The sequence below is a fragment of the Zonotrichia albicollis genome, chromosome 26, assembly GCF_047830755.1.
Source record: "Zonotrichia albicollis isolate bZonAlb1 chromosome 26, bZonAlb1.hap1, whole genome shotgun sequence".
Lineage (NCBI taxonomy): Eukaryota > Metazoa > Chordata > Aves > Passeriformes > Passerellidae > Zonotrichia > Zonotrichia albicollis.
Genome location: NC_133844.1, coordinates 8,759,274 through 8,784,000, shown reverse-complemented (window position 1 = coordinate 8,784,000; position 24,727 = coordinate 8,759,274). Strand labels below are relative to the sequence as shown.

General features: G+C 46.6%; 2 protein-coding genes across 2 annotated transcripts; both read left to right on the top strand.

The window, feature by feature from the left end:
* Nucleotides 1–2,866: 2,866 nt before the first annotated feature.
* On the top strand, nt 2,867–7,225 carry GKN2 (gastrokine 2). The gene is made up of 6 exons (XM_074558912.1): nt 2,867–2,887; nt 4,598–4,651; nt 5,143–5,274; nt 5,706–5,816; nt 6,578–6,731; nt 7,016–7,225. Exons 1-6 carry the CDS (start codon nt 2,867–2,869, stop codon nt 7,105–7,107), a joined length of 564 nt encoding a protein of 187 aa, XP_074415013.1. The 3' UTR covers nt 7,108–7,225.
* Nucleotides 7,226–15,887: 8,662 nt separating this feature from the next.
* Nucleotides 15,888–24,247, top strand: BMP10 (bone morphogenetic protein 10). The gene is made up of 2 exons (XM_005496765.2): nt 15,888–16,607; nt 19,926–24,247. The coding sequence occupies exons 1-2, from the start codon at nt 16,274–16,276 to the stop codon at nt 20,867–20,869; spliced, it is 1,278 nt and encodes a 425-aa protein (XP_005496822.1). The 5' UTR covers nt 15,888–16,273; the 3' UTR covers nt 20,870–24,247.
* The last annotated feature ends 480 nt before the right edge of the window (nt 24,248–24,727 follow it).

Sequence of the window (24,727 nt, the reverse complement as noted above, 5' to 3'; positions counted from 1 at the left end):
AATTCAAAACTTGTCAAGATCATCAAGACGTCAAATTATTTGCTGTCTTAAAATAATTTTGGCTTCCTGTTTACTGTGTGTACAGACTCAGCACTTTCTGCAGTGGGGTGCAATTGGAGAGGATTGAAATATGCAGGAGAATTATTTGTTGATGATTTCACAGAACACATGCATAGAAATGGCTCTTAGCCCCAGCACTGCACCTTGCCCAGGCAAGAAGGGAGTTCTGAAAACTTGCCCAGCCCCAATTCAATAACTTATTGGAAAAAATGTGCTCTCAAATATTTTCTAAGTAAGAGTGAGCTTTTCACCTCGAGCTTTTGATGTCAGACATGGAGCAGGTCTGAGAAATGTCCATGTGCACCTGTTCTGAAGAGCTGGAATATGGGTGCACATTTCAGCTCTGTGCCTGGAACACAGCAGCAAAGGCACCTGAGCATCTTCACAGTGATCTCATCCTCCAAATACTGGACTAGCAGTCTAAAGGGAGGCACAGGCACTTCTGTTCAGAAAATTGGGACATCAAGCATTTGTTACCCCTTTATAAAACCACAGAGTTTCAACAACTCACGAGCTTGCTGTGCTCGGGTTTGTCCGAACCACTGCTGAAACCTTTTGGAGAAATTTCCTATTGCTATGATGAAAAATTCTTTTCAGATAACTATTGTGAACAATTATTCTCTTGAAGACAATCCTGTAAGCTTTGAATTGGTGCCAGATTTCATCTCCTTCAAAGGAGGATTTTGATGAAAAAGGTCCAAGTCGGACTCAGAGTATTTAAAAGTAATGCTTGGGAATTTTCCCTGCACCAGTTTCAGGCTGCTGTAAATACCTCAGTGTCACCATCCTGCACTTGGAGTCTCTCGTGTCACACTCTCAGCAAACAGCTGAGCCCAACTTTATGTGACTCGCTGAGACTGTTGGTTTGCCTCTGAGTGGTGAAGGAGAGAATCTTGTCCTGTGGACGTGTCACGAGTGTGTGTCGCCCCTGGAACAGAGCACTTCTCTCTTTCATGTTTGAGCATGCGGAGTTCCATCCCTGCCAAATGGGAGATTTCTCCCCTGCAGTCCCCACCCCTTTGGCATTTTCCCTTTGAAAATGCCCTTTGGCATTTTCACTTTGTCAGAAATCACTAAGAGTTCACTCAGTGCCAAGAAAAGCTCAAAACCATTTAAAAGCTGCCCAGCCTTAAGAGTTTTATGAGAAAGTGATAGGTATACTTACAGGGAACTCCATTTGGATGGCAGGCCCGGCCAGCTCTGCTGCTAATTGATGTGTACTCTTACTTTTTATACATAATATCCCAAAGTTAAATCTGAAAATGGGTTTGCCTTATTGGCAGGTGCCCTGTGTTCACAGAAGCATGACGAGTTTCCTGGGGAAGTGCTCTGATAAGAGGAGGCTTTGATACCTGCCTGATTGAATTCATGGCATACAGGGAGCTGAGAGAAAAGTGCTCATGGTAAGCTCAGTGTATTGAACAGCCACTTTTAAATGGAAAAATTATAAGCAGCAGCAGAGCAGAGATTCCCAGTAAACTTGCAGTGATGCTTTGTGCCAGTGTGGCAAAGGACTCAGCCTGAAGTTGTGCCTCTGACCAAAAGCACCACTCAAACCAGGGGGTGGTGATCTTGCTGGGTTACAAATATTAAGTCTCTGTTTGTCAGATGTGGCCATGAATCTTCACAGAGCCTCTTCAGGAGAGCTGATTATGGACTAAGGGCTGATTTGAGAAAGGGACCATAAATTTGAGGTGGCAAGGTTCACCGAGGGATCCTGAGCCACAGCTCTGTAAGCTGAGCCTCACTCTGCCTGAGGACTGGGCAAGGTGAAATTAGAAGGGCTCAAACCCTTCTTAGGCAGCTCCTTCCTTCAGCTCCCTCATACTGGAGGGTGCCTCTAGGACTCTGGCGCTTGGGTTTAGACACACACCTGCTGATTTCAGGGGTGTTCCTGGGAGATGAGTGATGAACTGTGGGCAAAAGGTCTCCAAAAAGCAAGGCTTGTCAATTGGAATTATATCAAAGGCTTTGCCTGAGACAACCAGCTTGGGCTGTGTCACAATCACATTAATTAGGCAAATGCTTTTTAGAAATTAACCTTTAGTTTTTGTCCTTGTCTGATGGGATCAGCAGAGTTCAGCCAGTGCAATGCAAGGTGCAGATCATGGCTGTTGTAGTTTTCCTGCAGTAAACAACTGCTGATCTCCCTGCTGCTCTGCCCTTACCTGTGCCTCAGCACTTGGATGCTGAGGGAAACAGGAGCTGCTGCTTCTCAAGTGTTCTTCAAATAAAATTACTACATGAAGGCATAAGCACTGAGGAAAAGTTAAATTAACCTTTTTTTTTTTAAACTTGTGGTGCCTGAACCCTGTTAGAGTCCTGCTGTGAAATACTTGACTGTTGAAATCTATTCTGAGTATTTCTGACATACCTGAAATCTTGAAATAAAGAATCTTTTGAGAAGAAGGGACAGAACCAGCTTTCAAGAGAAGTGCAACATCAGCCTAATTAGTCTAACTGGGTTTAGCAGAATTTTATATCTGTTTATGTGTTTTCTGATATATTGCTTAGCAGCACAGCATTGTTACACTTGAGATAACACTTTCTCATGTGGACTTAGGTGGCATAAAGCAAATGTGTACAATCTCCTTTTTTTCTTTTTCCATTGAGGCCTGTTTGCTGAGAGATATTTCTGTACAATCTCCTTCTCCTTTTTTTCTGATAAGAGAAATTACAGAAATGTGTTTGCTGTTAGTTTGAGTTCTTGTTTTATTGGGAGGGAACCAGCCTTGATTATGACCTTCCAGCAGAAAGCAGAGTGTGATTCATCCAGGTGCCAGCCCTGGCTGGTGCAGGATAGCGGATGAGGAGGAGTCCAGGCAAGGTCAGAGTCTCCTGGGGGCACCCGAGAACATTCTCAGGGCAACGTCCTGGCTGTTGGCATTCTCACAAAACACAGAAATCAGTGGGGATTCTGAGGGGGAATCCCCATCCTGCTCCTTCTGTTTGTGACCTTGTGCAAGGCACGGAGCCTCTGGGTTTGGGTGTCACTGCCCGGTGAGCTGGGCAGGCCAGAGGAGCCCCAGGCTGTCCTGTGAAGCTCCTGTTCCCAGCTCTGTCACTGTTTCAGTCCATGTGCTCTGGATTTGGGTGTCACTGCCCGGTGAGCTGGGCAGGCCGGAGGTGCCCCAGGCTGTCCTGTGAAGCTCCTGTTCCCAGCTCTGTCACTGTTTCAGTCCATGTGCTCTGGGTTTGGGTGTCACTGCCTGGTGAGCTGGGCAGGCCGGAGGTGCCCCAGGCTGTCCTGTGAAGCTCCTGTCCCCAGCTCTGTCACTATTTCAGTCCATGTGCTCTGCCCATGGGGAAACTGCTCAGAAATGAGCAGCACTTCTTGCCAGGAGTCCCTGCACCCAGAATGGAATGGAATCATGGAGTCCCACAAAGGTTTGGGTTGGAAGGGCACTAAAAATCCTCCAATTCCAGCCCCTGCCATGCTTGGGGATGCCACTCACTGTCAGGTGGCTCAGGGTCCCTTCCAATATTTTCAGTGACAGAAATGGCTGAAGAATTGCTCTGTTTGTTGGCTGACAAGGAGGCCACCATGGCACAGGCGTTTCTTACCAGCCTTTCTCTGCAGACTATCAATCAGGCTGTTAGGGACTGTGTTTCAGAAGACAAAATGCAGTTTGTGTGAATAAATAAATAGCAGTGTTATTCCCAATGACATTTAATTCTAGACAATATCCTGTTAAATATTTAAAAAAATAGAACCAGCAATATTAAAGTTTAAACCTGTGAATAATGGCCATTTGCAGAGTGATTGATTTACTGAGACTTACTGAGTGCTTTAAATATATCTGGGTCAGGTTATCTGTGCCAACCCAAAATTCAGATAGGAGACTTACGACATGTAGATATGGACTTGTTCGAGTCATGAAGGAAAGTTCTGTCAAGTGTTTCCCACACCTCCTGCAAGATATAAAAGTTGAAGGTCTCTGGGATTTCCTTGCCTTCTTACCTTCTGCCGCCTCTTGCTCTCATCTGAAAGAAAAATGAAGAGATTTGTGAGTATCTCCATTTCTGTTGGACTTTTAATACTTAATAATGTAAGTTCTTCATTTTTAAAAACAAAAGGATAGAGAAGATGCTCAAGTAAGTGGTACAATACAGTTGTGCGATAATATGATCTTGGGTCGAAAGAGGAGAACTTGCATTTCTTGGGTCAGCAAAGTCAGTGGAAGCCTCACTTGAGCAAAGAATGCAGAATTTGGTACAGTTCAGAAAGGGGGTTTGGTTATGATTTAATGATTGCAGTTATAGAGGCAAATCAAGAGGTAACATGGCATCAAGGAGGGACTTGTGAAAATTGCAGAAATGCCATGGTTAAGTTATTCTGCTTTTTCAGCTACAGGCAAAGGAGAGCCTGATAGCAAATACTTGACAATGCAGAACTGCAGTTGTTTTCAGCGAATATACATGCTAAGTGGGGGATTTTTCAAACTGATGCTCCAGCTCTTTCCCTCAGTTCATGGGCTGGGTTTTTCATGGCACTGCCTGGTGTTTCTGACAGTGAGAATTCTGCTTCCTTTTACAGGCTGCAGCCCTCATTTGCCTGGGAGTCTTTTGGGCTCACACTTCTGCATTGAACGTGAGTAGAGGGACGAGCCTTGTCCTGCACATGGGTATTTAAAGTGTGTTGGATCCCTGGGCAGGGGGAATAGAACAGGAAGAAAACCACGGAAGAAACTAAAAGCAACACATTGCTTATTGTCAAGTGTAGAGAAAAAGAGCTTTTGCCAGAGGTTCTGTACAGGTGCAAAGTAACGAGTCAGGGGGACAGAGCCCCCTTAGCTCAGTCAGACATTTGGAGACTGGAGCAGTCTCCTGCCAGTCCCTGCTGCCCAGAATGACTGGGATGTCCCATGCAGGTTTTCCCCAGCCTGCAGAAGGGCCTGTTTATAACTGACCTCCATCTCAAGAGCCTCCTCAGATGCTCCAGGATGCAGTAAATACCAAATCCCAAAAACACAGGGTTCTAAGGGATTTGGTATTTACATGGGCATAAAGCATTGGGGGTTGTTGTGCCCACTAAAGATGGAAGCCAGGTGATGAACACTGATTTTGTGCTTTTTACCAAAGACCTTTGTGCTGCACGATCCCATCAGCAACTATGTCACTGGCACCATGACCATCCACACCGAGGAGCAAATCGTCGATGTCCACGTGCGCTCCGGCGTCTACTCCTCTGACACCATTTTTGATTACACACATGTGAGTAAATCCAGGGATCCACCCCAAATTAACCCCTGAGGACGTTTTTAAAATCAGAAATTATTTTAGAGTATTCTCACCACATCTTGTCTCTGAATACTTTCTTTGAGGACTCCCAGCACCTTTTCTCCTCCTTTCTTCACCCGTGCAATGGGGCAGTTTAGAAGACTTGTAATGAAACTTGTGGTGGCAGTTCCTGGAAGTGAAGAAGGTCCCTGGGCTGGAGATGGGGATGGGCTGCCAGCACTCATGGGCAGCAGGAATCTGTCAGAAATGATGCTTCCAGTCTCAGGGACAGGCACGGGGACAGGCTGGCTCCATTCCCCAAAGGAGAGAAAGGAACTGCATTCATTCCACAGCAGAGCATCTGCAGCCACTTGCTGTTCCTGGCAGGTTGCTGGATGATTTAACCTCCACTCTTTCCATCCCAGGGGTACATTGCCACCAGGTTGTTCTCACGAAATGCCTGCTTCATCATGAAAATAAAGAAGGAAATCATCCCAGACCTGCAGGAGATTGGACGTCTGGCTTTTGAGAGAGAGGTGAGTGACTGTGGGGAACCCTCTGCTGGCCAGGGAGGGGTGGGAGCAGTGGGCTGTGAGGGGGACCCTCCCCAGCCCCCAAGGCAGCTCAGGAATGATTTGTGCTGTCCTAGCCATGATGGAGCTGTTCTGACAAGACAGCCGGAAGGGAATATCATGCAGAGCATTCTTTTAAGATAACAAACCATCATGGCCCCCTGCACTTTTACAGGGGGTTGTTGAGGTGTCTCAAGCTGTACAATCCCCTGTCCTTGGCACTGATGTCATTTGGCCATTTCCAGGTGATCACAATATAAATTCAGGCAAACTTTCCCTTTATTCACTGTCCAGCTGATAATTTGACCTTGACATTGCTTGAAATTTATTTTTTTGCAGAACAGAAAGTAGAGATCAATTTACTTTGACCAGATTTTTACTTCCTTACTCAGACTGATATTTCAGGAGACTGGAAGTATTGCTTGGAGGTGAACTGGAGTCCTGGCCCAGTAGCACATTTGCAGCAAAACCTGGTGCCAATAATGTAGCTTATTATGGCAGCAATACAGCTCAGGCTTGCTGTGTTGCACAATTAATATGTAGTGAATTTTGTTACTGAATAGATTGAAATTCATTTTTTATTTAAAAGCATGAAGCTCCTTTATCTAATGTTCTTTTGTGAGGCACAAGAAGGTGATTTTGGGTTTGGGAGCCTTCTCAAAGGGTGTCCCAGCAGAGTAAAGCTAAAGCTACACTTCTGATGGTGTTTAACCTTTTCTTCTCAGACCATGAGGGATGTATACTCTCCCAATAATGTGTGGGCCCTGTTCCAAGCTGGCAGCTCCAGGCTGGGGCATCTTAAAGACTGGATTCTCTACGGGAAGCACATTGAGAATCTCTGCACGGGGCTGCCTCTCTACGAGCTGGTGGCCACTGAACGTAAGTCACAGGCCAGAGTGTTGTGGCACTTCCTCCCCCTTGAACCCAAATCCTCCTGCTACCCTGGAGCTGTGCAGGCATTTCATCCCCTTGAACTGCACCACAAATGCTCTGGATGGTTCTGAGACAAACAGAAGCCTTGAATGGGGCCATAATCGGGGGTTGAGATTTGTGTATTTGAGACTTTTTCTAGCTGGATACAGGGATCCCATCAGGTAAGGAGATACTGAGATACATACTGATATAAATACTGATACCCTCTTCCTTTTCTTGGTATTTTTTAGCACCAACAAATGATGATGGCTGTGCCAGTGCCGGCATTCCAAGCATTTTGGGCCTTAAAATCTGTGAAGAACTCGTTGCAAATGAATATTGACATTTCTGTTGCAAGAAATTGCCTTGTTGCATGTTTTAGTGATGGTAACCATGTTCTCCAGCTGGAACAGAACTCGGGTATGAGGCTCAACCTGCCTATGCAAAGCTTTGATGCATAACAAGCCTATGACATACAAATAAATAGAAAGCTTTAATAAATAAATAGAATGCTTTGTCTGTTTCTTCTACCCAAGATCAGAACACAATGACAATGGGTCTTGTGAGTTGCCCTGCAGAAAAGACAAATTTCCCCAAATTTCCCCCTTGGTCCATTCCTGTGCTGGGGCTGCAGCATGGCCCAGGCATTGGTTTGTGCATCATAAAGAGAAGAAACAGAACCAGAATAGATTTTTCCAGTGGAGAACTTCACTTTGGCATCAGCATCCAGGTGTTGGCTCACCTTGTGTAGCCTGGCTGGGGGAGGGAGCAAGCAGGTGAATGAAGGTGAAGGGAGGGAGCAGATCCACACGTTTGCAGAGCAGCTTGAATGCTGCAGGGCCAGTGGGAATTTGCAGCAGTTTGAGTGCAGAGATTTTCCATCCTGGCCAGAGGACACTGCCCCAGCCCTAAGAGATTTGTGCTTGCAATAAAGTTTTCCTTTCACACAAAGAGCTGGGACCACTTGGGAGTGTCCCAGGTGTGCTTTGTGCCAGGAGCTGATGGAAATCCAGGCTGGGGCCTCCTGCCTGCTCTGGGGCAGATCCCAGGGGATGGCTGAGCTCTCTCAGCCTTCCCCCCAGGGCCTGAAAGGGCTGTGTGTGTTTAGGGGATGAACACTGAATGTTCACTGTTTATGGGAGCCTTGAGTGGCTGCCTGAGGGCAAGAACTGGCCCCAGGTCTGCAGTTGGTAATTTTCAAATCAGGCTCCTGGTCAAACCATCTGCTATTTAATAAATGAACATTTCATCACATGGTGAGGCTGTTCTTTTAGATTAATTGTATTCATGACAGGCTGCAGGTTCTTGGTGGTCAAAAAAATATTTCTGGAGGGTCAAACTTTGTTAATTAAATCCAGGAATAGTTGTTCTGTGTTCTGTGGACCCTGAAACCAGCCTCAATACCCCATTATCTGCACCTCTTGGGGTGCAGCCCCCAACAAGAGAGGAGGAAGCACAGGAAGACCCATAAACCACACAACCCACGTGGCCATGCTCTGATTCCCAGTTTTCCAGAGAAAAACTCTGTAAAAGTTTTCCCTCTGCTCCCACATTGCTGCTCTGAATTCACAGCCCTTGAGCCTCCCTGTTGGTATCACCCACAACCACAAAGATCATGCTAGAAAGGGCTGCAGAGCAAAAGAAATTTATTCTTGATTTAAAATAACTAATCACAGGGCAAACAGGAATGTACAGCCAGCTCTGAACAACCAGAGAAAAGGACTTAGGCAGGAGAAAGAAGTTTGATATTCTATTTATTGATACTGTATTTGCCCTTGCTATTTCCTGCCATTTCATTCTTTGTTGACTAGGCCACAGTTTACAGTATCCTTTATGGACCTGTCTGGGATTATAATAAATCTGTTTTTCTTATCTTGCAGGTGCTTGACATTAAAACTGGACTACAGGGAAAGCCCAAAGAGGTAAAAATTGGAGCACAGCCCGACCCCCTGGCTGTCCCCTCCTGTCAGGAGCTGTGCAGAGCCACAGGATCCCCCCTGATCCCCCTTTTCTCCCTCTGAGCCCCTTCCCAGCTCCCTCAGCCCCTCCTGGGGCTCCAGACCCTTCCCAGCTCCGTTCCAGTCTCCAGACATGCTCCATGCTCTCAATGCCCTTCTTGCCATGAGGGGACAAAAGCTTATTAATATAATTAACATGTTTACATATGAAACTTTTAATTCTATCAATCAGTTAACCTAGAGATGCTCTGTCTGATGTGAAACCCCTGCTGGCCTGGAGCCCATCAGCTCTCAGAATCTTCGGGGGTCCCTTGCTGGTAGAGGATCTTTGTGCGCTGTGATCCATTGGGATTCTTCTTGCACTGCGAGGTTTTCCAGGGGAATGGATGGAAAATTCCCAGTGGTTTCCATGGGAGGCACTCGGAGCCCAGCAGCCAATCCCAGGAACAATGGTGGAGTTGTGTTCCCAGTGCACAAAGTTGTGTTCCCAGTGCACAAAGCCCACGGCTCGTCCCGATAACCGCCCAAGGTCAAGGTGCAGCTGGACAAGGTGGAGCTCCTTGGCACTGAGCACAAACTGAGCAGGAGAGCAGCACAGCCCTGGGAGTCTGCACAGGACAGGGACAGGGCACAAACTGAGCACCTGGAGAGCAGCACAGCCCTGGGAGTCTGCACAGGACAGGGACAGGGCACATACTGAGCACCTGGAGAGCAGCACAGCCCCGGGAATCTGCACAGGACAGGGACAGGGCACAAACTGAGCACCTGGAGAGCAGCACAGCCCTGGGAATCTGCACAGGAGAGGGACAGGGCTGCCCTGCTGCCTCTGGAACCCAGAGCTGTCACCAAAATGAAAAGGGAGCCAGTGCACGAGCTTAGAGCCTAAAACCACATTGGCTGGAAGAGGCTGGAGAGGGAGAAGGTGTCAGGATGAGATTCAGGATCTCGAAAGCTCCTGATGTTCCCAAGAGCTCCTCTCCACCAAACAGCATGTTCTGGTTATTATCTAACTTCATCTATCCCTTTATCACATTATCTGACTTCCTAGCCAGGCCTGTTCTGTAAAAAGCAGGGAATTGATTTGATGTGGAATATTCTGAGCTGGAAGGGACACACTGGGAGCTCAGTGGGAGGGTCTGGCTGTGCCTCAGTGAGAATCTGTGAATGTCTCGATTTCCAAGGAATACACTCCAACCCTGGTGCAATTATTCCTTTCCACTGGAGAGAGATTCCCATTGTCCACTAGATGGCAAATGGTGACAGCAACCTCGGCCCTCGGGACCGTGAGATGGACTAAAAACAGAGACTGCAGGCACAAAAACAAAACAGATTCAATCCTCTCACCCTGTTCCCCAGGAAGTAAAATCTGTGTGGGTACAAAGCATTAGAATTCATTCTTTCAGGTTTTCAATCCTGTGGGATGTTTATTTTCACTTGTAATTACGCCCCAATTGGTTATTAACTGATTTTTTTATTTCTTTATGATTTTAATATTTCTCTCTTACATATTTAGATATATTTATGAAAATATAAAAATAAAATATAATATAAAATATAAATATTATATTTATAATTAATATAATAGTATTTGGTATATTTTAATAATTAACACTATTAATAATAATATTAATATTAATAATATTGACAAGATTATAATCTATATTTTAGTATATAAATGTATTTCTATTTCTATACTTTTCTATATTCTATTATGTAATGAGACACTGCCTTTGCATGGCCACATCCTCTGCTGGGTTTGTGTCTGTCTCACTCCTGCCATTCCTTTTCTCTGCCCTTTTTGCAGCTGACCAAAAGGCAGTTCCCACTTTATTTAATTTTCTAAGGGTGTGTGCCAGGAGAGGATGGTGATTCAGGCCTACTCAAGGTTGCTCCAGCCGTTTTTTGTTGGGTAGAAAACCAAATGATGCATAAAGTCAATCCTTTTGTAGCAGTGCTGAAAGAGGAGAAAACATCTTTTAAAAATCAGTTTGGAATTGCTGGGGTTGGAGCTGCTGTGACAGCTCCTGACAAACCAAGCCATGGATCCACGAAATTCCCGATTTTGTAGAGACATTGAGGAGCTGCTCCACTGGACCCTCGTTTGCTTTGCCTCTTGTGAGCTGTTTTTTAACAGGTGCCAAGGAAAAAAAGCCATTTGGGTGTGCTGGTGAAACTCAGGGAGGAATCAGGGCTTCAGTTGGATTTTCCAGGTGAGGAGCCTTCAGCAGCCGCCCTGTGAGCTCTGTGCCCTGACCAGGGCACAGCTCCTCTGAGCACCCCAGAAAACAAAGCTGCAGAAGCCAGGGGGAACAGAACATATTTGTAATTTCTGCTGCAATTAAAGTCAAAATTAGTGAGGTGTCTGAGCCAGTTTCCCATAAACAAAAGGATGGAAAAGACAAAATTTGATATTCAGCTGCATGGCAGTCAAAGCAAAGAGAGTCCTCTGACAACCTTAATTTACCCAGTATAATCCCAGTCACAGAGTTAAAAAAAATAGAATATAATGCACTTTCATCTTTGAATTTTTAAGGCTAAACTTTAAAAAGTATTTTTAATGAATCAATCTTCTCTACTGCTATGCACAATTGGCTTTCCCTTTCTGATTCCAGCCCTAACATTAAATAAACAGAGCAAATATTAGACATGCTTGTCTAATTTTTCCTCATGTTTTGCTGATGTGATTACAAGCTGTTGACTTAGTCATTAATATCTCATGCTGAGATATCAGCTAACACTGCCAGAAAATATTCCATCTCTGCTTAGCACTCAAGTTGTCAGTTTAATAATTCCATGTTATTAATCAAAATTGTCAGCAAAATCATTTCTGCTGACCTGAGTCTGGTTTTTTCCCCCATTGTTGAAGATTTGGACTTCTCAGTTCTCAAACCCAAAGACAAAATTTAGAGATTATTCCCAAGAACTTTGTTCATTTAGAGCTTTTAAATGGAGCTCTGACTAAGAAAAGAATGGAATCCCTCAAAAAACCTGCTTGGACACGGAGCTGACAAGGAGAGGGGACGAGTCTGGGAGGCTTCTGAAAGGTTTTGCTCTGCAATCTTGTTTGTGTCAGTGTCACTGAGCTGCTCAGAGCTTCCTGGAGTTTGACACCCACATGAATACCAAAGCACCACAAAACAACTGTGTGATGAGAGGAAGAATTTCAAAAATGTAAAATTAAAACTTTCTCTTGACCTTTTTCTGTCAAACTCTTCTGTGGAGGGAGTGTGATAAGAAGCCTGCAGAGTCCAAACCCCTGGGATTAAACAGCAGCTCCTCTGTTCATTAGCACTGCTCTCACTCTGTGTGCAGATATCAAATAGGAATTGATTTATTTTTGACCATGTCTCACCAGGTTTGAATTAACTGGGGACTAAATTAATAAATTATGTGACCATAATAGGTATTACGTTTTTAATATTATGAGAGACTGCATCCATATTTACCAAGGCATGTACCTAGCTCATGGGAGGGGAGAAAAAATCAAGAGATTTTGAGACATTTCTCATCCCGTAAATGACATAATGATAAATTATACCATTTAAATGGGCTGGGCAGTGAACTTGGTGGGTGCTACATATTTCCCAGTCCAAAGCCCAATCATGGAAGTGACAGCTCCTCCAAATATTGCAGAAGGAGCAAGGCCAGCAGGAGCTGGGAGCTCCAGGGCCTTTTACTGCACGTGACTGGCAGGACACTGACAGCAAGGCCACGAACAGCTCCTTTTTCCAGCTCTTTTCTTTCTGTTTCAGTTCCTCAGGCTTTGCACTGGCGTGGATCTCACAGCTTCTCCTCGTGTCCCTGTGCTGCTGACCCACGGCCAGCCCAGGCTGCTCTGAGCAATTGCAGGAGGATGGAGTCCCTGCCTGAGCTTCTGCACCTCAGCAGGATGGAAGGAGGGGGAAAGGGAATTTCCAGAGGCACTGCAGGTAGTTTGTGTGCCCTGCAGGTTTGTGGGGTCCCCACACAAAGCCAGAGGTGCTCCAGGTCAGGGGGAGCTGCTGTCCCTCAGGTTAAGGAATTCCTCTCCTTTCCTTCTCCCTTTCCCTCTTCTCCCTGATTTTCTCCTTGACCACACAGGCTGTAAGGCACTGCCATGTTTCTCCCCCCACACCCTTTCAGTAAACACCATCCTTTCATTTTCCAGCGCCATCTGAAATGGGATAGAGCCCCTGGGAAGGGCCCATTTATGGACAGGGAATCCAGAGCACAGCCATGAACCAAGGCATACAGGAATAAGGACTTGGGCAGATGCAGGAATGGAAACTAATTTTAGTTATTCCATTGCAAGCTCATCACACTGTCAGTGTCACACTCCTCTTTATCTCCCATCTCACACCCAGCAGTTACCTCATGCCACAGCTATCTCCTGACAGGAACCGTTGTGGGGCATTTTTGCAATAATTCCATCCCTGTATTTTGGAAAACCTTAAATCACATGCTGTGGTTGCTACAGCACGTTTGCATCCCTCTCCTGCTTCCCTGCAATGGTGTGATTGAGGTCCCTGATTAGGGAGCAGCCTTGAGCCAAAATTCCTGAAAAAATAATTTTAAAAAAAGGACCAGAGAAACATTTTTACACATTTTAAAAGAAGCCTGCTATGCAGTAACAATTTAATGAAATTTTGAAGGTACACACTGCTGAACCAAAACCCACATGTGGGGAAATCAGATGTGGCACTGTAAAACTGGCAGATTTTTATCCCCTGGGGAACTATTCGTGCCCAGAAAGCCCAGGGGGAACTGAAGCAAACATTGATCCCCTTCCCCTGGAGAGGTTCCCCCTCTGAGGCTGCTCTGAGCCCCTGGCTGAGGGCAGGAGTTCCTCCCTCCCAAAAACCAGCAAAGGAAGGGTGAGGATGCTTCAAAACCACTTCATGTTCTTCTGAGGAGCATCTCAGCCTCTGGATCTGAAGGGACCCTTCTGTGCCCTCTCTGCAACCCAGGCAGCCCAATGAGCACCTACTGCTGATGAAGTGGGATCATTAGATTAATTTTTAATTAATTAATGGTTCAGCTGTGATGCTTATTAATGTTCCCTCAGCTACCTCAGGTGATCTAGTTAGCATTGATTTTTTGGAAAGCAACTTCTTTCTAGGATATTGTAAATTGCAGTGTACATGGAGGGGGGAAAAGGAGAAACCATCTCAGTGACATGAAATAAATCCCTTCTGTTACACAATTCAACTCAGAAAAAAAATAATTATCAGTGTGTTAAAATCATCAGCCTGCAGCTTAAGGAAACAGGAAGCTGCTTTCATATCAAGCTGCTTTTCTATCAGATGCTCTCTGGGTATCCCTCATCTGGCAGATCCCCAGCAGGGTCTACATGGAATAAGTCAGGAAACCCTGCGCAAGCTGCTTTGTGTTCAACCCCTGCACTCTGCCATTGTTCAAGGACTTTTTATCAGAACCAGAGCGGAAATGCGAAAACACTTGGAATGTCTGAGCAGGAATTGTGCTCCTAATGAGCCACCAAGGCAAGAAGGCTCTGGTGGGTGAGCAACTCTTACAATGATCTCTTTAATTGAATAATATCTGCATATATACATATATATTTATATATGAAATCAGTGCATTTTTGAAATTAATATTGAAGCATTGAAAAAGGAAACGCTCTGGAGGCATTTTCACCCTCATGACGAATGTCCTGTGTCACTGGCTGTGAAAAGCAGCCCCAAAAACTTTCCTTTACAGGACTCACTGCTGCGCTGCATTGAAGAGTTGAGGCCAAGCCAGCTCTCAGGGGTTTTAATGTTAACCTCACTTCCTGTGGAAGTAAAGATCTTAATTTGGTGATGAATCATCACCAAACAGAAGACTGCACTTTTCTCTTAATTAAAAGAAGCCAAAGACCAAACTGCTCCAAAATTTCCCCAAGATTTCTGTGCTCAGCTCTAGAAAGCCAAAATATGCAAAGATCAGATTTGATAAAGCTATGGAGGATTTCTAGACAGCCATGAACTCCACAGTGAGGTCTAAATTAACCTTGCTAAGCTCAAATATCTCATGTGGTGTAGCAGTAACCTCAGTAACACCCTTTTCCTCTAGCATCAGGTTTCCCACGTTCAGAAGAAGAAAAGTTTAATAAAATGAAGTTAAAATGCCATGTCAGTGTCTGCCTCCACAGCAGCCACACTGCACATGATTTTCACAAAAATATTGATATTTAAATAAAAACCTAGAGGGTGAATTTAAGACAGGCATGCCTTGAGCATGGTTCTCATTGTTGCGGCTGTTTGTGAAAGATTTGGGCAAATGACAAAGGAAGAAAATTGCAGAGATGGGGCAGCAAATCACTGGATGTGCTCAGACAAAAAGCAGAGTCCAGAGAAGCCAGCAGGGCCGTGGTTTAGTCCTTGGGTGCGGTTCTCAGTGCCTGCAAGGCAAAGCTGCCCAGCACGAGCAGAAATGCCTCTTTATCTTGAGTGCTGAACCCCTCGGGGACAGGCAGCGAGCTCTGGCCACGCTGCCAAAACAAGAGCACTTTGGAAAGTCTGTGGAGAACAGGGAGGTTTAAGTGGAAATTGTTATCTCTGAACCAGACCAATTTTTGCTCACCTTTTGTTGAAATTTGCACACTAACGCAAAAACCGCCATTAATTTTAGCACATGTTTTTGCAGAGTCCTTTCTGTGTCCTCCACACTGTGTCCCTGAGCTGTTTGAATTGATGAGAACTGAAATCAGAGTCACCTGTTGGCCTGCGTGTGTTTTCAATAACTTTTTATTTAGCAGTGCTGTGACTAAATCAAGTACAACCGTGATTTGCCAAGTCACATATGAAAGAGGAATGAAATAAAGATTTTCTGAATCATTTGCGAATACTCCAGTCACGGAATCATGGAACACCTCAATTGGAAGGGACCCAGAAGCATCACCAAAGCCAACTCCCTGCTCCTTGAGGGATGTGATTCTCCTTGCTCACCCTGAGCTCTTCTCCTCCACATGCAGGGCCTGGTGGTACCACCAAAGCTCTTCTCCCAGGCTTTGCAGAAGAACTGAATTTTTCCCAAAGAAATTCCTTCTTAACGCAAAGACCTGACTCTAAAACAGTTTTGAGCAGGGCAGAGGGAGCTGTTGTGTGCCCTTGGTGTGAGATGGGTGCGTTGGGAGAGAGGCTCTGTGGGATCCTCGCGTGCGCTGCAATCCGGGTGGAAACGGCTCACGGACAGCAGCAAAGTCAGCTACCGGAGGGAGAGAGGAAGGGCAGCTCCTCTCTGAGGAGAAACTTGTCCTATCTCTGCGAGTCCCGCTCAGAATGTTTACAAAACGCTCATTAAGGGAGAGGGGATGGCGAGATAGCAACAAATCTGGTGAGCAGCTTCCACTGGCCGAGATAAGGGAGGCAAGGCGGCCATAGAGGAGAGCGAGATCCAATTACCGAGACCTGGTTTTGGGGAGGGGGAAGGGGCAGACAGACAGGACGGATCACAAGCTTCAAGACAAGAGCTTCCAAACTTGTCATCCCTCTGTGACACAGCCCAGCGGATAAAACCGCCACCGAGCCGCACCAGCGGCAGAGCTCGTTGAGCGCGGTTGGAGGCGAAGCCATGGATTCTGTCGTCCTCCAGCTCTGGGCTGTCCTCTCCCTCCTGGTCCACCTTGCAGCCTGCAGTCCCATCCTGAGCCTGGAGCACTCTTCCCTGGAGGAGGACGTGCCTCTTTTTGATGAGATCCTCTCCGAGCAAGACGGGGTTGATTTCAACACGCTGCTCCAGAACATGAAAAATGAGTTTTTGAAGACGTTGAACCTCTCCGACATCCCCCTGCACGAGTCGGCCAAGGTGGACCCTCCAGAGTACATGCTAGAGCTGTACAACAGGTTTGCCACAGACAGGACATCGATGCCTTCTGCAAACATCATCAGGAGCTTCAAAAATGAAGGTAAGAGCTGCTCATGTCTGGGGGAATGGATAGAGAGGAGCGTCCTTAGAGCCAGTGGGAAATGCCCTGACCAGGTACGGGGCATGAAAAGGGAAAAGGCCTTTGGTGAGGATGGCCTTGGAAATCAGCAGTTGTGGCAGGGCTGCCCAGACCCCAGCTCTGGTGAGAGACTCCTTGTCCTTGGCTCTGGAGACTGGAAGGTTTTGGGGGAAGGGGTGTCTTTAATATCAGGGCAGCACCAAGGGTAATTTCAGTTCATCAATTTTTTTATCCCCAAAATGATTACAAACATCATTCGTAATCAGTTGATCAAATTTTTAAATGGATACCTTAAGTAATATTTGAATTTAAGGCAAGACTCATTTTTACACACTGTTCAAAGTGTATCTTCAAGTGAAATATTTTAAAATTATGAGCTTAACCAGGTACAGCTTTCTGTTAATGCCTTGTCCCTGTTGATCCCGTGGCATTTGTAAAGTTTTCTTCCTTTGGATCGGCACGCAGTCCAGAAAATACACAAAAGTAAGTGAAGAGGAATTTTGGATAACCAATAGGTTTTACCTTGGAGTACCAGACTATATCCTAATAAAAACAAAAAAAAAAAAACCTGAAGAAACCCAGTTATCACAGAATATCGTGAGTGGAAAGGGACCCACAAAGATCATCAAATCCAACTCTCAAGTGAATGGCCCACACAGGGATCCCAGATATAACCTTGGCATTATTAACACCCTGTGCCATACCCTTCTCTTTTTTCCTGTTTTTCCTTCCACGTTCCACTCAGTTCAACGACAATGAGATAAGGCTTCAGCACTAATATTCAATAATATGCCAATACCTTTTTACACCAACACATTAAACTAAATAAGCATTTTTATACAAAAAAACGTTTTTCAACTGAACAATTCCAAGCATCCATCAATCCACATGGCAAATGCAAGTGCTTTGATTCATGTTCAGTTACCGTGGGGCACACGTGGCTGTTTGAGCTGCCACAGGGCCTCTCTCACCCTCTGTTCATTAATTAATGAAGTTAAAGACATTATTGCTTTTTCCTCAAAATTTGCAGTTCCAAAGTGATGAGCTGTGAGGAGAGGCAGAGTGGAAATCACTTGAGTTTTGCAGGGCAGTGAGATGCCAGGGGAGAATCCCCAAGCTCAGTTCTTCTCCTGGCTCCTGCCAGGCCCAGGCACCCTTTACAGCAGTGAATTTCTGCTGTGAAGAGAATCTGCCCTGTGATTTAGAGTTCCTTTCCATCTCCTTTTTTCCAATGTGGAGAAGTTTATTGGAGGGTTGGTGGCCAACCAGTGCAGGCAGGGGTGGCCAGTGGCTCACCTTGCCTTGCTGAGTGTGCTCAGCAGCAAAGGCACACTCGTGGGAGGTGTTGTTCTCATTTTGTGCTATTTGAAAAAGAAACAAACAAGCACAAAGATTGCCAAGTACAGCGTGGTAAAGAAGAAAACACCCTGTGGTTTAATGATGCAAATCTGAAATCATTCCACCTGCAGAAATTCAGGTTTGCAGCACAGAAATGGCACAGGCTGACCTTTGCCAGGTGGTGTTGGCAGCTCCCTGCTGTCCTGCGGTGCCTCTTGCAGAAGTTCTGCAGCAAATGGGGAAAATTCGCCTTGAATTTCTGCCCTTTCAGGTTTTCTCTCACCTCTTCCAATCCAAACCAGCAGGATGCAAAGTGACACCTCTGATGGGAGCACAGCTTCACAAATACATGCAGTTTAAGGACTGCGCAATTCATGTTTTTTATGTGTCCTCAGAATCTGGATAATTAAGAACCATTCCTTTCATGCTAAAGAGCTCTTTTGATAGAGATATTAATTGCTTGCAATGAGAAAGACAAGGAGAAACAGAGCTTGGAATTGTTTTGTTCACCTGCCTGCTGAAAACTGGCAGAAATCCCAGTTTCATATTTATACATTAAATCCTTTATTATAGAAATATAACAGGTGGCGTGGCTGGAATTAGCTCTTTGTTTTAACCCATCGGCCATAACAATTTAGTTGTAAATGGGGCTGTAATAGTGCTTAATACTCAAAATAAAGTTTTAAGGGAAATTCTTCTTTTCCTATGGATTCCAGATCTCCCTTCCCAACCCTCCCAGGGGTGCACTGGAAAGAGCAGCAGGTCTGGACCCTGTGGACTTCCCAGAGAGAGCAGAGTCACATCCTGGCCATGTGAGAGCTGCTCAGGGTCTGCTCCTACCCTGGCTCTGGAAGCAGAATCCCCCCTCTTTTTATTTTATTTGTGAAGAGATGAAAATGCAGAGTGGGGAAAAAAAAAAAAAAAGAATAAAATAAAAAGGCAGGTGCCTCAAAGACTCCAAACTGGAGTCAAACAGCACAAGTCACGTGCTGAAGTTCATGGCTTGCCTAAGTGCACTGGTGGAGCATGGCCAGGCCTTGTGGCTTTATCAGAGTCATTTTTCTACAAACACAGAAAAACTGGGGAAGGCAGAGATGAAGGGAGCGACAGGTCACAAACAGTTTCCCTTTGCATTAATTATAGCTCCAGCCTCTGTGTCCCAATCTGCCTCCTGGGCTGGGAGGAGGCAGCAAATGCACCCCGGTGAGCAGATCCTGCTCTGGGGGAAGAAATGAACGCTGCTGTGCAGCGGGATGGGCAGCCCAGGTGACAGCAGGCACTGTCCCTCTCACCTGGGCTGTTGCTAAAGGTGCCCAGGGCCTGGCTGAGCGCAGCTGGCTGCTCACCAAAGCCCACAGGGCCTGTGGCTGCCAGGTCACCCTGGTGCCACCGCCTGCCCTGACCAATGTAAAGCATCTCTCAAAGCAGCTTTTCCTCCCCAAGTGCTTGGCCCTCTCCATGTCTGAGGGGTGTTTGAGCAGCAGGGAATTCCTGCTAGCACAGGAACACTGCAGCACACACATTTCTTGTGTTTGCACACTGCATGTTGTCCATTTCATGTTGGCTCCAGTGCCTGCCCCAATGAATGTTTTCCCTTTGTTTATTAAGTAGTTGCTGTGCAGCACCCTAGAAGTGATTTCTATGTCATTATTAGGTAGCACATTTTTAATATGTAAACCTTCCAGTTGGCAAGGAAGTCCCTGGAAAGCCTGGGGCCAGAAGGAGGATCACTCAATCCAGGTCTGTAGCAGGTCTGGCACCTTGCAGTCCTTACACACCTAAAATAACCTCAGCCTTTTTTCCAAGCCCAGCTGTGGGAAGTGCTGAAAGAACATTTTCCTGGAGCTGCCCAGGTGAAACCCAGCATGCTGGATGACCCTCAGTGCGTGCATTTGTGGATGCGTTGACTCTCCTAAAACATTTGATTTTTGTCCCTTGCAGACTTGGATTCCCACCCTACAGGCGTGACAGGAACCCGGAGGTACCCGCTGCTCTTCAACGTCTCCATCCCTCACCACGAGGAGATCACCATGGCAGAGCTGCGGCTCTACACCCTGGTGGAGCGCGACCAGCGGCTCTACGAGGGGCTGGACAGGAAGGTCACCATCTTCGAGGTGCTGGACAACATCCCCCCGGGGGCCGGCGAGGACAGGAAGATGGTGGCCCTGGCCTCCAGGCACATCTACGGCACGAGCAGCGAGTGGGAGAGCTTCGAGGTGACCGAGGCCATCCGGCGCTGGCGCAGGGCAGGGCTGACCACGCACCGGCTCGAGGTGCACATCGAGAGCAGGGAAGGGGAGGAGCACAACGGGGAAGGGAAACTCGACATCGACATCAACTCCGAGGCCAAGCACCTGCCCCTGCTGGTGGTGTACTCCGACGACCAAAGCAACGACAGAAAGGAGGAGAAGGAAGAGCTGAACGAGATGATCGACCACGAGCAGTTCCTGGGCCTGGAGAACCTGGAGGTTGGCAACTTCCACGACCAGCCTGGCGAGGAGGCGCTGCTGCAGATGCGCTCCAACATCATCTACGACTCCACCGCCCGCATCCGCAGGAACGCCAAGGGCAACTACTGCAAAAAGACTCCTCTCTACATCGACTTCAAGGAGATTGGCTGGGACTCCTGGATCATCGCCCCGGCGGGCTACGAAGCCTACGAGTGCCACGGCGTGTGCGCCTACCCCCTGACGGAGCACGTCACGCCCACCAAGCACGCCATAGTCAAGACTTTGGTTCACCTGAAGAACCCCCAGAAAGCCTCCAAGGCCTGCTGCGTGCCCACCAAACTCGACCCCATCTCCATCCTCTACTTGGATGCAGGGGTGGTCACCTACAAGTTCAAGTACGAGGGCATGGTGGTGTCAGAGTGCGGCTGCAGATAGTAGGAGGGAACGCACGCGCGGGGAGGGCACGGGGGAGTATTTAATGATTCAGTCTGTAAATTTGTACATTTGGGATTTGCTATTTAATGAGGTTATTTAATGAGGCCTGTACAGATAATTGTATGTTTCCTGCCACGGGGAATGGGCACGTCGTGTAGGGATTGTATATTTTGTTCCTTGGCTTCCTTCTCGCTGCTCTTCGCTGTCCAGATCGCGACCGAGCCTCTCCTCCTGCCAGGGCATGGAGCTGATCACTGGATTGTTTGGGAGGGCTCTTGGTGCCAAAAAGGCACATCCAAATTCATGGAAATAAAGGCATATTTTTGTACTTTATCAATGTTGATTGGCATCTCCAGGGCTTTCCAGAGCTGTTAAAGATACGAGAGTGATGGGCAATCACACCTAGATTGTTCAGTGTTCTGTAATATCTTCATAAAGGTCTTTACATGCTCTTTTTTTCCTTAATTTATCTCTGTAGATCTTACATCCTGATCATTCTCAAGCTCCCGAATCACTAAGGCACAAACAAGGTGGTTTGTTTTCCTTTTTTCTTAATACTTTCTTCACTCTTTCCCTGTTTCAGTCAAAGGCAACTGGCAGGGAAGGTTTGGCATCTGGAGCAGAAGGGCACCATTCCCTTTCCCACCTTTCTTAGGAAAGCAGGTGGCCCAGGAGCAGTGCCAGGCAAGGAAGAATTCCCCCTGTGCAGGTTTGTGACAAAATCACTCTGAGGCAGCTCTGGCTTTGCTGCTGCAGCAGCCGTGGGTCGGCTCTCAAGGGCCAGAGCTTTAGGTGGCAGAAGGAAGTGCAATAAATTTCCTCAACCCTTGGAATTGCACCAGATAAAATTGTCCTTGAAATTCCTCCCAGCTAAGAAGCAGCGCCCGTTCCCAGCCAGCAAATCCCTTGAGATGCAGCTGCACAATCCAGCTGGGATGGCCCAGCAGTGCCAGGCAGAGCAGCAGAGCCCTTGGTGCCGCACGGGCATCCTCCCTCTCTGTAAGTGCAGAATTGTCCATTCCCAGGGGTATTCCTCCCCCCAGATCTGCAGATGGAGTCACATGCCATGTTTCCACCACTCTTCTGCGACAAATCGTGGTGATAAGGAGGTGTCGGAGCTGAGAAACAATAGACCCGTCACTTTATTTATACTAAGCTGCAAATTTGTCAGATTCTTGGGAAAGTGTAAGTGATGTTGACTCTTTTAGCCTGTACCAGAGCCTACTGTACTGTCCCTGCATCTGTTTTACACTTTTAAGGGAAAGTTATCTTCCCTGGGAGTGATAAGGGTCTTTGAAAGAATCACTCCAACACTTCATGGGAATGAACACCCCAGACTTTACCATGCACCAACTAAACCCAATTTCACCCATTTTCACACATACTCCTCTGTGCTTCCCATAATTTATTGACCTATTTATTGACTGCCTGCGTTTGTAATATAATGTAGAATACAGAATGTTTTATTTTTGTGCTTGTGTGTAATCCCACTTGGATAAAACTGATCCTACTTCTCACGGAATCTCTGTGTTGAGTTGTGTGGCACAGAGAAGGAGGCTGCTGACTTTTGGATACTTGTAAGCCCCACACGGCTCAGTTACCCCCTCGCCTGCAGAGCTGCTCCCTCCCTGCAGTGATTTATTTCAGTGGCGCTCTGGAGTATGGGCTCATCAATTTACAGCTCCTCTTGTGGGGGTATCACAGCTCTAAGTGCTCTGCTGTGTAGTTTATTGTAGAGTTAGGCAGCGTGCAGATAGTGGCCCGCACCCCGGGCTGTGATATTGCTTTATGGCTCTGGCTGTGAGTGAGTGACAGCCCTGACAGCCCTTTCCCCAGGCCCGCTGCAATCAGAGCTCATGGCACGATGCAGGAATTCGGGGAGGTGTGACATTTGCTCTGCTGACATCAGCTGCAGCAGCCAACGGTTCAAGTGTGACCACACAGAGCCTTTCAAAACCATCCACGATTCTTCTGAAGCCATTTGCCAAGACAAGCCACTCACCTTGTTAGGAGTGATAATCCAGCATTAGGGAGATAATCCGACATTTGCTTTTATCATCTCATTTCTGCGGGCGCTGCCGTGGCAGAGATCTGCCCTCCCTGCCTCCCCTGTCCTTCCCTGACTGCACCAGTGGCTCTGCAGGGAAAGCTGAGCCTCAAAACCAATCAAGAACCCCCTGCAATGCCCACAAATCTGTGAGGTCTCACTGTAAATCCTCAAGGCACCGCACGGCAAAGCAGAGCAGAGCCTGCCCTCAGTGTCGGTCAGGGATTCACTCTCTGTCCTTGTCTGGCAGAGATTTGCTGGAGCACAGCACAGTCTGTGCAGTGTTCAGGTACAGAGCAAACACAGCCATGTGTCATTTCATCAGCTGTGTGTGTGAACTTCTACAAGATCAGTAAAATTGTCAATAAATACCAATGGTGGTCCTTCAGAACTAGGGACAGCCAGGCTGCTGATGTAACTTCTCCTCATAAAGAGATGAGGACTGTCCTGCTGATGGAGGAGGGTTTCAGCCAGAGTTTGGGGTGAAGGAAGTAAAGCTGTGTCTCATTGTGCTGTTCCGGGAGAAAACTGAGCATCCCTTGGATCCTTCAGCGCACCTGAGATCAGAACTCCTGGCAGTGGGGTTTCATTTATCAGGGGGGTCTGAGCAAAGTCCTCCCTTTGCCCTTTTCCACACAACCATGCAAAGGCATTTCTTGGATGTTCGTGCAGTTCGGTGGCAGAGATCAGAGCAAAAACAACAGGGGGCAGATATTTCCTGAAGAGCTTTCCCAGGCAGCAAATCGAGGCTGTTTCTGCAAGTTCAGAGGTGCTTGGCTTTAAAGCCCCGTCCAAGCAGACACAACACTCACAAATAACAGGGTGAGGGTGTGACAAGAGCCAGGGCTGCCGAGCTGGGAGTCCCATGAGTCCCTGAGGAATTATCCCCCTGCATGTTTTCATTTTCTTTGTTTCTATGCTCCTTCCTTCCATCCATCCACATTAGTACTGTGACTTCTGTTTCTAAAAGGCTTTATTTGTCACATTAAATTCTGGTGTGCATCGATTCTCCTTTCATTTCTGATCTATTTTATCTCAGCATATGAGCAGATGTTCGACTTAAGTTTTCAATTCAGTCTTAATTTTAGAAAGGTTTGGGAAAACAGAACCTATTCCAAGTTTCTCCTCCCTAAAGTTACTGCCCTGCCCTTCTGAGGCTGCTCAGAGAGCAAGGCAAACCAGAGGCAGAATTTCCAAAGGAAAATGGGAATTTTGACAGCCCCAGGCAGTTGGGTTACCCACAGCACAATGGCAGAGCTGCAGTTTGGGATTTTCTGTGACACACACTGAGCCAAAGCCCTGCAAAACCCACTGGGATTTTAGAGGGGGGAAAAAAAGGGAAAAAAAAAAAAAAAAGAAGAAGATTTCATGGCACTTGAACATCTGCTTCAAACATTTGAAAAACTACAGCCCAGGGCTAATTTAAACTTCCTTATAACCCAGTTCAACATTTGGAGTGCAAACATTGTTAATAGGATGGGAACTGGGGTGGTGGTGATTTGCTTACTATATTGGGAAACAAAACCAGAACAAAACCAGCTTGAGATAGAGCTTTTGTTTATGTTGCTGACCCATCTGTCTTCATTAATGCATTATTTACAGGAAAAGTTAAAAAATTAGCTTCTGCTCCCTCTTCAAGTGCAGCAGCAACAAATAAAGGCTGAATGGTTCATTTGCCCTCGACTAAAAATGGAAATTCTTATCAGCACTCCTTGGAGGAAGAGGTTTATGATGTGCAGAGTATTATTGCTGGGTATTGGTGCCTTTGGCCACAGCTGGGTGTTCTGAGCCCAGCAAGGGCAGGGCAGCCG